At 37.0% G+C, this 19,646-nt stretch overlaps 1 protein-coding gene across 9 annotated transcripts in view; it reads right to left on the minus strand.

Moving 5' to 3' along the window:
- DMD (dystrophin) overlaps positions 1-19,646 on the minus strand; it is a 2,096,968-nt gene that overhangs the window by 132,868 nt on the left and 1,944,454 nt on the right. For all 9 annotated transcript variants that reach the window (XM_070944209.1, XM_070944203.1, XM_070944204.1 and 6 more), the window contains one exon: positions 226-300. In XM_070944209.1, the coding sequence (XP_070800310.1) occupies positions 226-300 (75 nt within the window). The remainder of the gene's footprint in view (positions 1-225; positions 301-19,646) is intronic.

The raw sequence follows: 19,646 nt of genomic DNA on the forward strand, positions 1-19,646 counted from the left end.
TTATATATATATATATATATGAAGAATTTACCATTGAATTTAGAAAAACAAACCCACAATGATGAATGAAAATTTATAATCTTACATTTTCAGGTTGAATCGGGGAGAAAAAATAGTTTAATTTGTGCCCCAAACGACAACAAAATAAAATTCTATGGAAGTTATTTTCATTCATTTCTTAAAATGTAATTAAGAAACATTCTTGAAGGTATTCAGAATACTCACAACAGAGAGCTTTCTGTAGTCTTCGGAGCTTCATGGCAGTTCTATATGCTGAGAATCGAACATTGTTCAAATCAGCTGTGACACAAATAAAAGAAGAAAAGGACATAAATTATTTTATCACCAAGCGGGTTTACTCAGTGAACATAAAAGAATTCCTAAAATATCTTTAAATGTAAACCAAATCACCTATCACTTTATATAAAACAAAATCAGTGATTATAAAAAAATAGTACTACTGTCAACATGCAAAATGACTTCAACTGAAACCATGCATACTTCTGCTTCGTTTCTTGATTGCCATTCAAGGGGGGTGGAGGGGGGAATTTAGGAATGTGGTGCCTCAGCTGATTAGTCATAACATCTACCAGCCAGAATGTGAACCAAGATCATGTCATCGGACACCTGTCGAAGCCAGGCGGGAACCTACAACTGGACTGATTGGCCCATGTGACCTGAGACACCTGGGGGGGGGAATCCTATTCTTTTAACTATCCCTATGTGCGGGAATAATTTAGAGCTAGCTTTCTCTTTCTAAGTGCCGATATGATATACTCAATAAAGGGATTCTTGAACCTGAGCCAACCTTCAGAGTCCTGATTTCCCGCAGTTCATTACTCAGAACCATGACAACTATGCTCTGAACAACAAAATTCCATACCGGATCGGTTGTCACTCAGGTCAATAAGGGCCGCATCAGATGCTATGGCTGCTGGACATCTGTCAAAAAATGGGCTACAGGGCTCAGATGTTACTGCTAGGGAATTAGGGCATGCAAGTGCAAAGTGACTGGAACAACAAACGCAAAAATTGGACAACCAAAGAAAATCGGGAAATCATCAAATGTTAGTACCAGGCAAAACCAACAGCCAGAGGATTTCAAAAAAGAATGATGCAAGTGTGGAAGGAAAAACATCTGGAAAGCGACGTAATTGAACAAAGATTAATGGATCAAAGATGTTTCATCATCCATAATAAAGTTTTCACAGATGTGGAAATGCAACATCTAGAAACATTGGCTAAAAAGTAAACAACAAATAATGATGAACAGGCTGAAGAAATTGTTCCAACACCTGTATAAACTGACCAACCAGTGGAAGAAACTAACATACAGGATAAAGATCCTCCTGTGCAACCCTAACTGCAGAACTGGGTTATAAAATGCCAAAAAAGAAACCCACTGGAACACCAAAGTGGAAAATTGAACTTGAAAATAAAATCAAGAAACTACAAGGGGATGTCAATAATTTGAAGTACTTGAAAGAAGGAAAACAAGAATAAAAAGCTGAAAAATAGTTTACACAAAAAATACAACCTGGAGGAAAAAACAATAACAGAAATCATGGAAGAACTAAAACAACATGTAATAGTAACAGCAAAGAAAATCAAAAGATACTAAGGATGAATAAAATGTGGACGTGAAGGTTGTGAAAATGTCCAGTTCAGAAGAAACCAACACCTCTTCTACCGATCACTTGATGAAAATCGAGTCCAAACTAATGTTCACCCATGTAAAGAACAACTTTTGGAAAGAACTGTGGGAAAACCAGTAGAATACAACAAAATTGCCTCCTGGATCAAAGATATTCAAAAACAAACAACATGAAACAAAATGGAAAATATTGTAATAACAATTGATAGGGTTGCAAAACAAGCAAAGAAGGTCAAGAACTGGAGCGCACCTAACCTGGACGAACTGCATGGATACTGGCTAAAACACCTGACCAGCCTCCATCACCACATGGCCACTCAATTTGATGAAATGCTTCAAAATGCAACAAGCGAAGAATGGTTAACAACTGGCCATATGATAATGAAAGATCCAGAAAAGGGCACAGAACCAAGCAATTGTGGCCCAATTACTTGTCTGCCAACAACATTCAAACTTTTTACAAGAATACTGGCAAATTCGGTATTCACTCAACTGATACCAGCTTGTATCTGGTAGAACAAAAAGGAAATTATAAAAAATCAAGAGAAACAAAAGATCAACTGCTCATTGACAAAATGGTATTAAAATATGCAAGACGAAGAAAAACAAATTTGAATATGGCGTGGATGGATTACAAGAAGGCTTGTTCAAGAACAAGCACTACAAACTATTGCCATGAAAGCAAAGATACAAAAATCCACTGACAATCTAAACTGCCAACTTTGCAATGACGAAGTTGAAACTGTTTTACACGTAATATGTGAGTGCAGCAAAATCATACAAACTGATTACAGAGCTGGACATGACCGAGTTACTAAATTACTCCACTGGTCATTATGTAAAAAATACTCCTTACCTGTATCTGAAAAGTCATGGGAACATAAAGTGGAATAAGTTGTTGAAAATGAGACGGTGAAGATCTTGTGGGACTTTCAAATACAGATGTATCTTCATTTGGAATATAATACGCCAGATATCAAAGTTGTCGAAAATCGAAGCATACAATTTATTGATATCACTGTACCAGGCGACGCCAAAGTCGAAGAAAAAGAACTGGAAAAAAATCATGAAATATCGCGACCTGGCCATTGAAACTACGTGATTATGGATGAAACATGTGACAGTGATACCCATTGTCATCAGGGCACTTGGCACCATGTCCAAGAACTTTACAAAGTACATCAAGAAATTGCAGCTTCCTGCAATAACACCAGCGGAACAGCAAAAAACTGCGCTACTCAGAACAACATACATTTTAAGATACTTGGGTCAATACCTAGGATGCTGGCAGCAACCCGTATCAACTATAGAGCCAGTCAATCATATTTGTGACACATTTTTAAATGTTCAGTTGACTGAGTTTCATGTTTAATGAATAAAAGAGATAATCATCATCTATTGCAACACTGAAGAGCTGCCTATTATGATGAAGTTTATAGGGGTGATCTTGAAGAAGAAAAAAGAAATGAGGAAAGTAAAGAACTAGTCCTCCAACATAAGAATGCAGTTTTACAAACTGAGTTTTACTCATTTCAATTTTTTTTTTCAAGTTCCAATTAACAGAACAGAATGGGCTTTCATATAAATCAAGAATAAGTGCCATGCCTTGCCTGAAAGATTTCTACTGGTCACCATCATTTTTTTAAAAAGAGCTGCAAAACACATACCACCATTCCTTTATGCTTATGCAGAAAGCATAACCGTATACAGGAAGATAACAATTGTTGTCTCCATACACAACATGACATTCAATTACTTCATTCAGTTGCAAAAAACAAAACAAAACCCAACAATAGAAAAAATATAGTTTATACAATACTATTTTGGCTTCCATCCATTTTTAAACTTTTTTTAGAACTGGGAAAAAAAGAACTTGTATTAAACTGTATATTATATTTTTTTTTTAAAAAAAAAGCCTTTGACATCTAATCCTGTATTTATTGTTTATAAAACAATGCAAGATGTTATAGTAAAGAAGAATTGGGTAATTTACACTTGCTAAATATATAAACTGTTAAAGCTTTTAGTCTGCTTTTTTTAAAGGTGTTCCGTTCCTTTTGGCTTCTTTCTGGTCTTTCCTGCATGACAAGAGTTTCAACATACTTTAAATCAGCCAACAAATGCTTAAAGAAAAGAAACAACAATTTTAGAATGTCTTTCTCAATTTCAGAAATGAATGTTATCGAAAATCTTTCTACACTAACAAATTCTGGAAAAGGAGAAAAATATTCTAAAAGCAACAATAATCTACTGGAAATATTTGTTCATTCTGCTAAATAGTTACAAAGTACTGATTGGAAGGATGACACACTTCAATTTTCTTACTCTGAATGCATGAACAATTGCACAAAAATAATACGCAATCTTTTAGATATGCAGAAAGATGTATTTTGTTTATATATGGTTTCACTGAAACATATAATTAGACCTTCAAAGTGAAGTACCTCAGATAGGAAGGTACTAATGAATACTAACATTACTTTCATTAACAGAAACAGAACAGCAACAGAATCTCCCAAGTCTTGAAAACCCATCACTTCCCCCCTTCCCTTTATAATCCAGGTTCCTTCTGAAATGTCTGCCATATCCCCTTTTGTTCTGTGGGCTAAATTGCTTCTTATATTAAATTAGATACCCGTAAAATTAGCACAGGGGCCCCCCAAGGCTGTGTGATCTCCCCACTTCTCTCTGTATTCCAATGATTAGCCTCATGGTGCGACCAGAATAATCTGGAACTGAACACACTCAAAACCGTAGAAATGGTGGTAGACTTAGGAGAAACCCTTCCATACTTCCACCTCTCACAATACTAGACAACACAGTATCAACAGTAGAAACCTTCAAATTTCTAGCTTCTACCATATCGCAAGATCTAAAATGGACACCTAACATCAAAAATGTCATAAAAAAAACACAACAAAGAATGTTCTTTCTGTGCCAACTCAGGAAGCTCAAACTGCCCAAGGAGCTGCTGATACAGTTCTACAGAGGAATTATTGAGTCTGTCATCTGCACCTCCATAACTGTCTGGTTTGGTTCTGCAACCCAACAAGACAGACACAGACTTCAGAGGATAATTAGAATTGCAGAAAAAACAATTACTACCAACCTGCCTTCCACTGAGGACCTGTATATTGCATGAGTCAAAAAGAGGGCTGTGAAAATATTTACAGACCCCTCGCATCCTGGACATAAACTGTTTCAACTCCTACCCTCAAAACGACGCTATAGAGCACTGCACACCAGAACAACTAGACACAAGAAAGTTTTTTCCTGAACACCATCACTCTGCTAAACAAATAATTCCCTCAACACTGTCAAACTACTGTATTTACTAAGTCTGCACTACTATCAATCTTCTCATTGTTCCCACCACCCATCTCCTTCCACTTATGACTGTAATTTTGTTGCTTGTATCCTTACGATTTATATTGATATTATTTCCTGATTGTTTATTTATGACTATCATTAAGTGTTGTACTTTATGATTGTTGTACTTTATGATGAACGTATCTTTTCTTTTCTGTACACTGAGAACATATGCACCAAGACAAATTCTTAAGGGGATAGAACAACAGGAGTGAGAAGTAACTAAAACTTCTCACTCAATTAGGAAAGAAACATCTGTGTAGGATATTTTCTTTTTTTTTTATTGAAAAGTTTTACAGAAAGAAAAAAGATTTCCCCCCCCCAATATTCCCCCCACCCTTTCCCTCCCCTCATCCCACCCTTCCCCCCCAGACTTCCCAGAGCAAAATACAAGGTATTTCAATTAACAGTCATAAGCTAAATTAACCTATCTATCCTTAGACTACTAAATCCCCCCCTGAAACCTTAACTCCACTAAAGATAACATAATACTTCTAATACTTAACATTTATTCATAAGCTATTTGGTATTTTCTTGTCTGATACTTATTTTGAATATAATCAATCCATCTTCTCCATTCCAATACGTATCTTTCTTGTATATAGTCCTTCAAATACCCTGAAATTTTCGCCATTTCTGCTAAGTTCGTTACTTTCAGTATCCACTCTTCAATAGTAGGCAAAGAGTCTTTCTTCCAGTATCGCGCTACCAACAGTCTGGCTGCTGATATGAAGTTCAAAATCAATTTAGTCTCTAATACTATACAATCCGTCGTTATACCCAATAAGAACAATTGAGGAGTAAATTTCAAACTTTTTTTCAGAATGTTCTGCATCACCCACCAAATTTTTATCCAAAATGCCTTGATTTTCTTACAAGTCCACCATATATGATAATAAGTTGCATCATCACATTCACATCTCCAACCTTTAGCTTGCAAATTCGAATACATACATGATAATTTCTTAGGATCTAAATGCCATCTATAAAACATTTTATAAAAATTCTCTCTCAAATTTTGTGCTTGCGTAAATTTAATATTTCTAACCCAAATCTTTTCCCATGTTTCCATCATCACTGGTTCCTGAAAATTTTGTGCCCATTTTATCATACAGTCCTTAACCAATTCCGTTTCTGAATCTATTTCCAATAAAGCATTATACAACCTTTTAATATGCATCTGATTTTGATCTGTTTCACCAGATTTTCCTCATTTTGCATAACACCAATTTTTTGATCTTCCCTCCATCTAGCTTGAAGCTGACCATACTGAAACCAAGTATAAATTATCCCTTCTTCTTTTAATACATCTAAAGATTTCAATTGCAGCTTACCCCTTTCCAAAAAAAGAAGCTCTTTATAAGTAATCACCTCTGTTTTTTGCTCTATACTTATATTTTCTATTGCATGTCTGGGATTTGCCCATATGGGTATCTTATAATTTAGCTTATTTTGATACTTTTTCCAAACCCTCAGCAACGCATTTCTAAGTATATGACCCTTAAACACTTTGTCCACTTTTTTTTCGTATAACAGATAAGCATGCCATCCATATAACAAATCATAACCTTCTATATTTAACATTCTTTCTTCAGTTAAGTTAAACCAGTCTCTAATTTGTGATAAAACAGCTGCTTCATAGTACAATCTTAAATTAGGCATTTTAAGACCTCCTCTCTACGTACATCCTGTATAATTTTCAGTTTCACTCTTGGTTTCTTCCCACCCCAGATAAAAGTATTAACCCCTTTCTGCCATTCCATCAAATTTCCGTCTTTCTTAAGCACTGGTATCATTTGAAACAAAAATAAAAGCCTAGGTAATACATTCATTTTTATTACTGCTATCCTTCCCAGTAATGATAATTGTAGCTTTTTCCAGTTTTCCATTTCTTTCTGCACTTTTTGCCAAAGAACTTCATAATTTTTTTTAAACAATTTCGTGTTTGAGGCTGCAATATATACTCCTAAATACTTAACCTTTTTAACTATTTCAAATCCCGTTATTCTCCCTAAATCTTCTCTTTGAGATATGGACATATTTTTAGTTATCATCTTTGTCTTGTGTTGATTTACTTTAAATCCAGATACTTTACCATATTGACCTATTATGTCCAACATATATGGAGCCGCTTCTATAGGTTGAGATAAAGTAACAACCAGTCATCTGCGAACACTCTTAATCTATAATCCTGCTGTCTAATTACAATTCCTTTTATTTTATCAGTCACGTAACTTATTCAACAAAACTTCTAAAGTTAAAATAAACAACAATGGCGACAAAGGACAACCCTGCCTTGTGCCTTTCTCAATTTTAAAAACATCTGTTAAGCCTCCATTAACTATTATTTGTGCTGTTTGTTCCTGATATATTGCTCTAATTGAGTGTGTAAAATACTCTCCAAAATGCATTTTTTCTATTATCTTAAACAAAAATTGCCAATTCAATCGATCAAATGCTTTCTCTGCATCCAAAAATATGAACGCTGCAGGGATCTGGTTGTTTTTTTCCAAATATTCCAATAAGTTTATAATTTGTCTAACATTATATTTCATTTGCCTCCCTTTTATAAAGCCTGATTGATCATTATGAATTGTTTGTTGCATAACTGGCATTAGTCTATTCGCTAATATCTTAGCAAAAACTTTATAATCAGTGTTCAAAATTGGTCTAAAATTTTCAGGTTTGGTACAATTTTGATTTTCCTTTGGGATCAGTGAAACAAAAGCTGTTCTCCAAGAGGGTGGAACTCCTCCCCCTAATTGAATTTTACAAAATAGAGCTCTAAGTGGTTCTACCATTTCAGACTGTAGATTCTTATAATAAACAGCTGTTAATCCGTCTGTTCCTGGAGCTTTCCCTGTTTTTAACTGCTTAATTGCAGCAATAATCTCCTCAGAAGTTATTGGCTGATTCAATCCTTCCCTCTGTTCTAACGTTAATTCTCTTCCTTTAAGTATTTATCTATATCTATACCTTGTATTGAATCACTAGCATATAACTTTGTATAAAATTCTAAAAAAACCTTTTTGATCATGTTCTGTTGGTAAACTTCCTTACCTCTATATTCTATTTTACCGATGACTCGTGATTTCTGTTTTTTCCTCAGCATATAGGCCAACCACCTACCTGGTTTATTGGCATTACAAAATGTATTATATTTAGCATATTGTAAACTAGTTGCCACCTGATCAGCCATTAACATATTAAATTGCCCCGGTAGTACATTCATTGTTTCTTTTACTTTCTTATCTCCTGGGTTGAGTATAAATAATTGTTCTTTTTTATTTCTTCCTCTATCTCTTTCCGCTTCTTTTGTTGTTTTAATCTATGTTTATTATTCATATGTATTAATGTACCCCTCATATAAGTCTTACTAGCATCCCAAACCATTTCCATAGAAGTACCCTTATGCATATTAATAGCAAAAAATTCTTTCATTTGTTTTTTAAGCTCTTTCACATTTTCTTCATATCTAAATAAATTTTCATTTAGCCTCCAGGACCTCCTTTCTCCCCTCTCCTGTTCAAATTCCACCCAAACCAGACTATGATCAGTTAGAGTTCTTGGACATATCTTCGTCTTCTTCACCCTGGAAATAAAATCATTTGTGATTAGTATAAAATCAATCCTGGAGAAGGATTGATGTCTATCAGAAAAAAAAGTAAAGTCTCTTTCCTCCACGTTGCATTCTCTCCAAATATCTCTCAGTTCTATATCTTCCATCATATCAAAAAAGGATTTAGGTAATTTTGCACGTGTTGAGATCTTTGATAAGCTTTTTTTTATCTTTCTGTGTGTCTATTACTCCATTCCAGTCACCCATTAATATATAAGATTTATAATCCCATTGTATTATTTTAGTATGTAAAAATTTATAAAATTTGTCTTGTTGCTGATTAGGGGCATATATTCCAATTAAAAGCATTTTTCCAGTCTGTGTTAATAATTCAATTGCAATATATCTTCCTTGATCATCTGCCTCAATTAAATTAGCTGATAGTCCTTTCTTTACATATATGACTAACCCATTTTTCTTCTCTGGTGCTGATGCCACAAAGTGTGTACCTAATCTTGAATTTATCAAATATTTTTGATCTAATAGTCTAATATGTGTTTCTTGCAGACAAATAACATCATTGTTAAATTGTTTCAAATAATGAAATACTTTTTTTGTGGTGAATTTAGGCCATTAACATTCCAAGATAGGAATTTAGTTGCCATCTTTAGCCTTTCGAAGCCGCATGAGCATCAGCTGAACATCCTCCTCCACCTTACTCTTCAGCCTAGCCCCCCCCCCACTGCTTCTGTTTTTTGAACTTCTTGAGCTAGATCTTGAGATTGTTGCATTTTTAATTGTTCTTGAAGTTTATAAGTTGATCGGGTCAGTCGTTGTTCTTTTGGCTCTCCCTTCTTAGATGGTTCCAGAGTTGGGGGTAGGCCCCCAAGATCCAAGTCTTCTTCCATGGTGATTCCTCCAGCTGCAACTTCTGCATAAGTTTGTATCTGCTTTCCATCTTTTTCTTGTTGTAGCATCTCCATTTTCTTTCTATCCACCCCCCCCCCCGGTGAGGGTGGGTATCCAGCCTTTAAAACATTGACATAAAAATCTTTTGCCTTCCAAACTGTGTTTAACCGGTATCTTTCTCCACTATTAGACCAGTTGGAACGTCCCAAAAAGCCAAATTCCTTTCTGCTTCTCAACATTTTTGGAGGGATCTCTTTCAAAACCACAACTTCTTGCCCAGCCACCTGAACCTTATTCTTGTAGGAAGCTTGTAAAATGTCATTTCTGATCCTCCTGGTTGTAAAATAAATCACCACATCTCTTGGCAGCTGTCTTTGTCTTGCCATCCAGGAATTAACGCTGTAGATTTTATCAATTCGACTTGCAACATCTTCTGGTCTTTCTTTAATTATCTCTGCAATAGCTTCAGCACAAATGTCCTTTAGATTTTCCTTACTATTTTCTTTCAGGCCTCTCAATCGCAAGGCAAATTCCATAGATCTATATTGTAACATTACCAATTCATCGTCCACCTTCTCTGTTTTAGTCATAATATCTCCTACTTTGTTCTCCAAATTTAAGTTGGCTTCGTTGATTTCTTCCACTCTCTCTTCCACCTGAATAACAAGTTTTGACAATCCTGAGACTGCAAAAACAATATCATCTCTTATTTCATCATGCTTTGCTGCAACAACTTCTTTAATTGACTTTATATCTTCCTCAAATTTCTTTAACTTCCCTTCCACAATTACTGTTAGGTTATTCATAGCTGCAGCTTGGTTATTCATGGCTTCTTTCATAAATTCTTTGAGATCATTAAAAGCAGCCTCCTGACTCTGTGAATCAGCCGGAAGTTGCACTTTCTGTGTCACTACAGACACTACTGGAGAACCTCCTCCTCCTCTGGCAACTCCTGGCTTAGCTTGTTTAGAAGCTATCTTTTTTTTTTTTTTAAAGAATCTTTTTTCCTTTCAAAACCACAAAATCCCTTGAACAATTTTCAAAAGCTTGTAATTTATAGTCTCTAATTTGTCAAGCAAAATAGTCTTTTCTCCACAAGCTCACAGTTCTCAGCAGCTTCGGTCCACTCTCACAGTGCAAAGTTCTCAATAAGCACTTTTGTTTCTGACTTTCACTTTCACACCCATAACAAAGGCACCATCTTCAGCCTCCAGCTCAAAGAGATTCAATTAGGAACAAAGTAAGTCCGGAGTTAAGCACTATTATTTTAAAGCTTGTTCTCCTGTTTCCGCTCTGCCTGCGCTTGTAATCAATCAAACTCACTTTTGACAGCAGGATTGGTCACGGCGTCTGGCTCTGTTTGAAACAGAGTTGCCTCGGATCCGGAGCTTCTTAGTGGGCTGGCTGGGGAGTTCTCACCCTCCGAGCCTCTGGAATTGTTCCAGAGGACTTTCGGGGAGCTCTACTCACACCCACCGGCTCTCCTCTCCTTCTTCTCCTGATGGAGAGGTTTTTCAGCCGCCAGACAGCTGATTAGCACTGTCAAAGCGGCTTTTACGAAATCACGGGGCTGGTGGTCTAAGGAGACCGTCCACAACACCTGCAGTGCCAACCGGAAGTCTGTGTAGGATATTTTCGAAGGATATTTGTTGGATGGGAAATTCCAGGGCGGAACATGTGCCAAATATGTTATGTAAGACCTGAAACCAATTCCCTGGTGAACCGTTTGTATCCGTTTGTATCGGGCTTCTGTATCCTGAAAACTGTATTTAAACCGTGTAATCCAAGTGGTCAGACGTCCTCTCTTTCATGGGAGGATCCTTTTGCAAAAGATTGAAATATATGTATAACTTTATATATATTTTTAATAAATCTGCTGTTTTTCTTGTTCATGTTCTCTGTGACACTTATTATATATAAATGCTGTTTTTCTGCATTTAACACTTGTGTGTCCAATCACACTTGGCCAATAAAATTTTTTATTCTATTCTATATGACCATTGCCTGGTCTGCAGGTGATGTTCCTATCTATCAAAATATTCTCATACAGACCATTACAGATGTGTAACATTTTTACCTATAATTTCTCCCTTTGCCTAGGATTCAGATTACCTCATAACAACATTCTCTTCAGTCACCAGTTGACTCCTTATATAGCAAGGTATCCCATTATAGAGACATGTCTACAAATTCTGCAGAGAAATAAACATAGCTCACAAAATACAAATGCACTTTAAAATAAAAAAATGGGAGAAAACAACTCTTACTCAACCATAAGGCATATAGTAAACTCCAATGTTTTCCTTCTTGTTGTCACACCACAAAAAAGACTTTTCTTTAGTCTCCATACTGAATCTGCCAAAAATGTCATCCCAGCCCCCCACCCACCCCCAGGACTACTGGGATTAAGCAATACAGCTAGAAAAAGGCTGTTTCTTTGTACAACTCAATACTTGCTTTTACTCCTTTTTCTGTTAACAGCTGTAGATGATACAAAAAAACCTCAATAGATTATTAGAGGAAGAGAGGTGTCCATTTTTCATGAAAGTCTGTTAAACACAGAATTGTATCATTCATATTGATATATGTCATTTGTGTAATTATAACTTTATTCAAATGAGGAAAATACAATACTTTCAATCTACATTATAAATTTGTATAATGAAAATCTTACTTGATTGATATAAATATATTGGAATTATATTTCAAACATTATTGAGGTAAGTGGCTACAGTATAAATAAGGTAAAATTAACATTTTAAAAATAATAAGTACCTAATCCAGGCAATTTGGATGCAACAGACTTGTCACCTGCTTTGAGGGGATGGAAAATTTCTCTAATAATAATTAGAGATGGGGTAAAGTAAACTGAGGTTTTGCTGTACCAGAAATACTAAATTTCTTTCCAGGCTGATAATATTTTTTTATTTCTTTCAAAAAATTATTAGATTTTTGCAAATGGCTATTTAAGAAATTTACATTACAGGTGAAAGAGCTTTTGCTTATGTCAGAACTAATGTATTTCAAGCACATTTATCCAAATTAGAAGTCTGGGAAAGAGGTGTGTTTCATAAGCTGCCTGTCCTTTTACACTGTAATACCTATTCAAAAAACAATTACATTCTTTACTACTGAGTCATGGTTTGCACTTTGATTTTACTTGGAAGTTACAATAGAATACATTTCTACTTGCTTGATTTCTGGATTCAGGGATCATACAAATAACCAAGAATTTGTTCAACTAACTTAACAATATCAAAAATCAAATCCAAATAGCAGAAATGTTCTTATTGGCGACTTTCAATTTAAAACAAAGCTAAAAAATGCAACAAGAAACACAAGCTAGCTCGATAATGACTAACAAAGTAACTACACCAGTAACTATAGCTAATTTTTCAATCATCAAAATAATCCATAGTATATCAGTATAGGATAGTCCAATAAAGTAATGCAATAAAGTTGTTATTTAACCTGTACTTTTATCTTTGTAGATCCAAAGAACTGCTGAGCATTTTGGGATACATTTTGTGATTGCTTTGTAGGACATGATCTTGGTATAGATGCCCAATTCAATTCAAAGAGGATTGTACTGCAGTGCTACACCTGAGGCAATTGTTACATAGATAACAATGATTCATTAAAAATACTGACAGTATAACCAGGGCATACTATACTGCTCAAAAAAATAAAGGGAACACAAAAATAAGACATTCTAGATCTGAATGAATGAAATATTCTTAGTAAATACTTTGTTCATTACATAGTTGAATGTGCTGACAACAAAATCACACAAAAATTATCAATGGAAATCAAATTTATCAACCCATGGAGGTCTGGATGTGGAGTTACACTCAAAATTAAAGTGGAAAAAAACACTACAGGCTGATCCAACTTTGATGTAATGTCCTTAAAACAAGTCAAAATGAGGCTCAGTAGTGTGTGTGGCCTCAACGTGCCTGTATGACCTCCTTACAATGCCTGGGCATGCTCTTGATGAGGTGGTGGATGGTCTCCTGAGGGATCTCCTCCCACACCTGGACTAAAGCATCCCCCAACTCCTGAACAGTCTGTGGTGCAACGTGGTGTTGGATGGAGCGAGACATGACGTCCCAGATGTGCCCAATTGGATTCAGGTCTGGGGAACAGGCAGGCCAGTCCAGAGCATCAATGCCTTTGTCTTGCAGGAACTGCTGACACACTCCAGCCACATGAGGTCTAGCATTGTCATGCATTAGGAACCCAGGACCAACCGCACCAGCATATGGTCTCACAAGGGGTCTGAGGATCTCATCTCGGTACCTAATAGCAGTCAGGCTACCTCTGGCAAGCACATGGAGGGCTGTGCGGCCCCCCAAAGAAATGCCACCCCACACCATTACTGACCCACTGCCAAACCAGTCATGCTGGAGGATGTTGCAGGCAGCAGAACGTTCTCCATGGCGTCTCCAGACCCTGTCACGTCTGTCACATGTGCTCAGTGTGAACCTGCTTTCATCTATGAAGAGCACAGGGCGCCAGTGGCGAAGTTGCCAATCTTGGTGTTCTCTGGCAAATGCCAAACATCCTGCATGGTGTTGGGCTGTAAGCACAACCCCCACCTGTGGACATCGGGCCCTCATACTACCCTCATGGAGTCTGTTTCTGACCGTTTGAGCAGCCACATGCACATTTGTGGCCCGCTGGAGGTCATTTTGCAGGGCTCTGGCAGTGCTCCTCCTGTCCCTCCTTGTACAAAGGCGGAGGTAGCGCCTGATGCTGGGTTGTTGCCCTCCTATGGCCTCCTCCACGTCTCCTGATGTACTGGCCTGTCTCCTGGTAGCACCTCCATGCTCTGGACGCTACGCTGACAGACACAGCAAATCTTCTTGCCACAGCTCGCATTAATGTGCCATCCTGGATGAGCTGCACTACTTGAGGCACTTGTGTGGGTTGTAGACTCTGTCTCATGCTACCACTAGAGTGACAGCACCGCCAGCATTCAAAAGTGACCAAACCATCAGCCAGAAAGCATAGGAACTGAGAAGTGGTCTGTGGTCACCACCTGCAAAACCACTCCTTTATTGGGGATGTCTTGCTAACTGCCTATGCTTTCCGCCTGTTGTCTATTCCATTTTTTTTTTTTAATTTGATTTATATGCCGCCCTTCTCCGGAGACTCAGGGCGGCTTACAATGCGTTAAGCAATAGCCTTCATTCTTTTGTATATTTTATACAAAGTCAGCTTATTGCCCCCACAAACTGGGTCCGCAACTGTGTTGTGTTGCACAACACCATGTGAAATTGATTGTCAATCAGTGTTGCTACCTAAGTGGGCAGTTTGATTTCACAGAAGTGTGAATGACTTGGAGTTACATTGTGTTGTTTAAGTGTTCCCTTTATTTTTTTGAGCAGTGTATTTGCTTCTTTACCAAGGATACTTAATGGCTTTCTGTGACTTCCGAAGTGTTTGACCTGCATCATGAAATATAAGGGAATGTCTTAATTATATTACCTGAAGTAATTGGGTGGTACATTGGCCTCATCTTGAGATTTGTCAATACAATGATGTTTGCACTAAATGAATATATAAATAGGAATGCAATGTTTTCAAAAACATTTGAGCAACTCAGTCTCACTTACTGAGTTTCCATGGCTGCAAGTGGGCTTTAACTTGCGTTTCTCCAGTTCTAATCTAACATCTTAACTGATAATGTTGGCTCATCTTAGAAATTGTGGTCTTTCCCAACTCTCCATGTTTCTAATTTATATTGTTATCCACAATGGCTACTACTGTCAGCAGAAATCAGTGATTTTGATCAGTCTTTGGAAATAAGGGAAGGCATAAATTTCTTTATCCGACTGACCACAATATAAATTTTATCTGAACATAAATAAATGTGGCCTCTTGCACACAGACAAGTGTCATAATGGAGATGCATGAAAGAATGCCACCTAAGAAATGTCATTCATTTCTGTGTGGTGGAGCAGGTAATTATGTGGATATTAAACATCTAGTGTTTTAGTATTACCGTTTTATACAAAATAAAAACCACAAAATCTTAATAGACATTTTTGAGTTTTTTTATTTATTACACTTTTAAGTCACCATAGCCTGCTAGGACTTCCAGCTGTTAAAAAATATATATTATAGCATCATCATCATCATCATCATCATCATCATCATCATCATCATCAACACAAAAATGACAGTATACACAGCAAACGAGATAACCATGCTGGATTTTGTATCATAAATCACTAGTCGAACACTTCCCAAGCGTTTAGGACTGCGTGATGTATCGGCGGATTATGCGAGCAGATCCCAGTAAGGTGGCCTTCTGCAGCTGACCAATGCTGATCTTGTCAGCACCAATTGTTTTTAAGTGTTTGCCTAGGTCTTTAGGCACTGCACCCAGTGTGCCGAGTACCACTGGGACCACCTGCACTGGTTTATGCCAGAATCTCTGCAGTTCTATTCTCAAGTCCTGATATCTGGTGACTTTTTCAAGTTGTTTCTCGTCGATTCTGCTGTCACCAGGTATGGCAATGTCAACGATCCACACTTTTTTCTTTCCACAATTGTGATATCCGGGGTATTGTGTTCTAAAACTTTGTCAGTCTGTATTCGGAAGTCCCACAGCAGTTTTGCATGCTCATTTTCGACCACTTTTTCAGGCTTATGATCCCACCAGTTCTTTGTTACAGGCAGATGGTAGTTGTGACACAAGTTCCAGTAGACCATCTGAGAGACTGTGTTGTGACGTTGTTTGTAGTCAGTCTGAGCTATTGTCTTGCAACAGCTCAGTATGTGGTCAATGGTTTCATCCGCTTCTTTGCAGAGTCTGCATTTGGGGTCATCAGCAGATTTTTCTAATCTGGCTTTGATTACATTTGTTCTGATGGCTTGTTCTTGGGCTGCAAGAATCAGGCCTCCTGTCTCTTTCTTCAATGTTCCGTTGGTCAGCCATAACCAGGTCTTTTCCTTATTTACTTTTCCTTGGATCTTTTCAAGGAACTGTCCATGCAGTGCTTTATTACACCAGCTATCAGCCCGAGTTTGCATCACTGTTTTCCTATATTGATTCTTGGTTTGCTGCACTTTGAGCAGCTTCCTCTTGCTGACCTCCATCAAAGCTGGTTCAACACTGTCTTTCACATAATCTGCCAGAGCATACTTCTCTTCTTCGACTGTCTGCTTCACTTGCAAAGGTCCTCTGCCTCCTGCTTTTCTGGGAAAATATAGCCTGTCAACATCACTACGCGGGTGCAACGCATAGTGTATGGTCATCAGTTTTCTTTTTTTCCTATCCAGGCTGTCCAGCTCTGCCTGTGTCCAGTTCACGATCCCAGCAGTATATCTGATGACGGGTATGGCCCAAGTATTTATAGCTTTGATGGTGTTACTGCCATTAAGTTTCCTTTTTAGAAGTTTCCTGACCCTTTATGTGTATTCTTTGCTGACCACATTTTTCACTTGTCGGTGCTTGATGTTGTCCAGCTGCAGTATGCCCAGGTATTTGTAGGCTTCGGGTTGCTGGCACTTGATGGTTTGTCCATTGGGCATTTCAATTCCATCACTGTCTACGATCTTCCCTTTCTTCAGTGCCACTGTGGCGCATTTGTTCAGGCCGAACTCCATGCTGATGTCAGTGCTGAAAATTCGAACTGTATTGGTCAGTGACTGGATCTCAATTTCCGATTTTCCATATAACTTCAGGTCATCCATATACATCAGGTGAGAGATTTTCTGTGAGTTTTTAGCAGTTTGATAACTCAGGTTAGTTTTCTGTAAAATTGTTGAAAGGGGGGTCATGGCGATGATGAAGAACAGAGGTGACAAAGAATCACCCTGGAAAATCCCTTTTTTGATGTTGACCAGTCTGTAGCTTTCACTTCCAATAAACAGTTCTGTTTTCCAGGACTTCATCGCATTTGCAATGAAAGTACCAATACACTTGCATATTCCAGGCACTTGATGTAATAATAATAATAATAATAATAATAATAATAATAATAATAATAATAATAATAACAACAACAACAACAACAACAAACAACAAAAACAAAAACAACAACAACTATTATTATTATTATTATTATTATTATTATTATTATTATTATTTAATCTTTAGTGAGATTCACAGCCTTTGAGGCTGGTTAATAGCTCAGCAGCTCAAGTCGTAACCTAGGAACTGTTAAGGTATTGTCAGAGGATGTAAGCTGTTCCGAGTAAGGTAGTTTTTTGTAGAGTCAAAATGTTCAAGTCCGGTAAATTTAGAATTTCTAAATAGCGGGGTAGCCCTTTGGGTATTGCTCCAAGGGCACCAATTACAATCGGGACAACACACGATTTCTTTTTCCACAGTCGCTCAACTTCAATTTGCAAGTCCCGGTACTTTGTGATTTTTTCTTGCTGCTTATCTTCAATCCGTGCATCACCAGGTATTGCAATGTCAATGAACCATACTTTTTTCTTTTCAACTATTGTTATGTCAGGTGTGTTGTGGACCAAGTGCCTGTCAGTCTGAATCCTAAAGCCCCACAAGATCTTGAGTTTCTCATTCTCTAAAACTTTCTCAACCTGATGTTCCCAGTGGTTTTTGCTGTACTCAAATCCAAACTTCTGGCACAATTTCCAGTGAATGATCTTAGCAACGCGATCATGGCGTTGTAGGGAGTCAATTTGTGAAATTTTGCTGCACCCACTGATCAGGTGGTCGACTGTCTCATCTTTCTCATTACAGAGGCGGCATTTGCTGTTGGTGGTAACATGTTGAATTTTTGCCTTCATGCAGTTTGTGGCTAGGACTTGTTCTCGAGCTGCCAGAATAAAGCTTTCTGTTTCTTTTTTCAGTACTCCTGATCTTAACCAGTTCCAAGTTAGTTTCTGGTCAGCTTTGCCTTCAATACTTTTCAAGTATTGGCCATGCAGAGCTTTGCTTTTCCAATTTTCAGCTCGCTGCTCAATTACTTCTTTCTTATATTCTGCTTTTGTTTTAGTTGTCTTTAAAAGGCCTCCTTTATTTATTTCCTTAATCATTGGTTCTTCACTTTTCTGGATGTAATCATTCAAGCTGCATTTTTCTTCTTCCACAGTCTGCTTTACTTGTAGGAGTCCTCGACCACCCTCTGCTCTTGGTAAATATAATCGGTCAACATCACTTTTAGGGTGCAAGGCATGATTCATTGTCATAAGCTTCCTTGTTTTTCTGTCCAAATTGTCTAACTCCATCTGGATCCAGTCAATTATTCCTGCAGAATATCGAATCACAGGTATAGCCCAGGTATTTATGGCTTTTATGATGTTTCCTCCATTCAATTTGGACATTAATATCTTACAAATTCGCCGAATGTACTTGGCTGAAGTTAATTCCTTGACTTTATTGTGCATTAAGTCAGAGGCTTCTAAAATCCCCAAGTACTTGTAACCTTCTTCTGATTTTACTGCCTTTATCATTTCTTCATTCTCTAGTTCTATTCCATCCTCTTCTATGATCTTGCCTGCTTTGGTTGCTATTGTTGCACATTTGTCAATTCCAAACTGCATACCGATGTCTTGGCTGAATTCTTTTGTGTTTTCAATTAATAAATTCAGTTCAGCTTTTGTTTTACCAAACAGCTTCAAACAGGGTGGATTTGATTTAAAACGAGTTGATTTAAATCACAATTTAAATCACTAGTAAAAAGGCTTGATTTAAATCAACTCGATTTAAATCATAATTTTTAAAGAGCAACTGTCATCTCTGCTACTCCTTTGACCCATTGTTGACTCACCGATAGTCCCAGTGTTGCAAGAATATACAGCCTCATGTTACATAACTAAGCTCCATTTCATGCTGAATAAACTAAATTATTTATGTATCTTAAATAGAAAACTATCTTACAATAGATTTTTACCCCAAAAGTTTTTTATTAAAATAAATTCGATAAAAATCAAAAAAATCCAATTTAAATAAAAAAAATCTGATTTAAATAAAAAAAATCTGATTTTTTGATTTTTTTTTAAAAAATCATTGATTTTTATCCACCTTGGCTTCAAATCATCCATGTACATCAAGTACGAGATTTTCAGTCCTTTCTTTGCAAGTTCGTATCTACAGTTCATCTTCTTTAAAATGATTGTCAGTGGTAGCATTGAAAGTATAAAAAGTAGGGGTGAAAGGGAATTATTATTATT

This window comes from Pituophis catenifer, unplaced genomic scaffold, assembly GCF_029215685.1.
Source record: "Pituophis catenifer annectens isolate HBS135680 unplaced genomic scaffold, rPitCat1.0.hap2 SCAF_4, whole genome shotgun sequence".
NCBI classification, from domain to species: Eukaryota; Metazoa; Chordata; class Lepidosauria; order Squamata; family Colubridae; genus Pituophis; species Pituophis catenifer.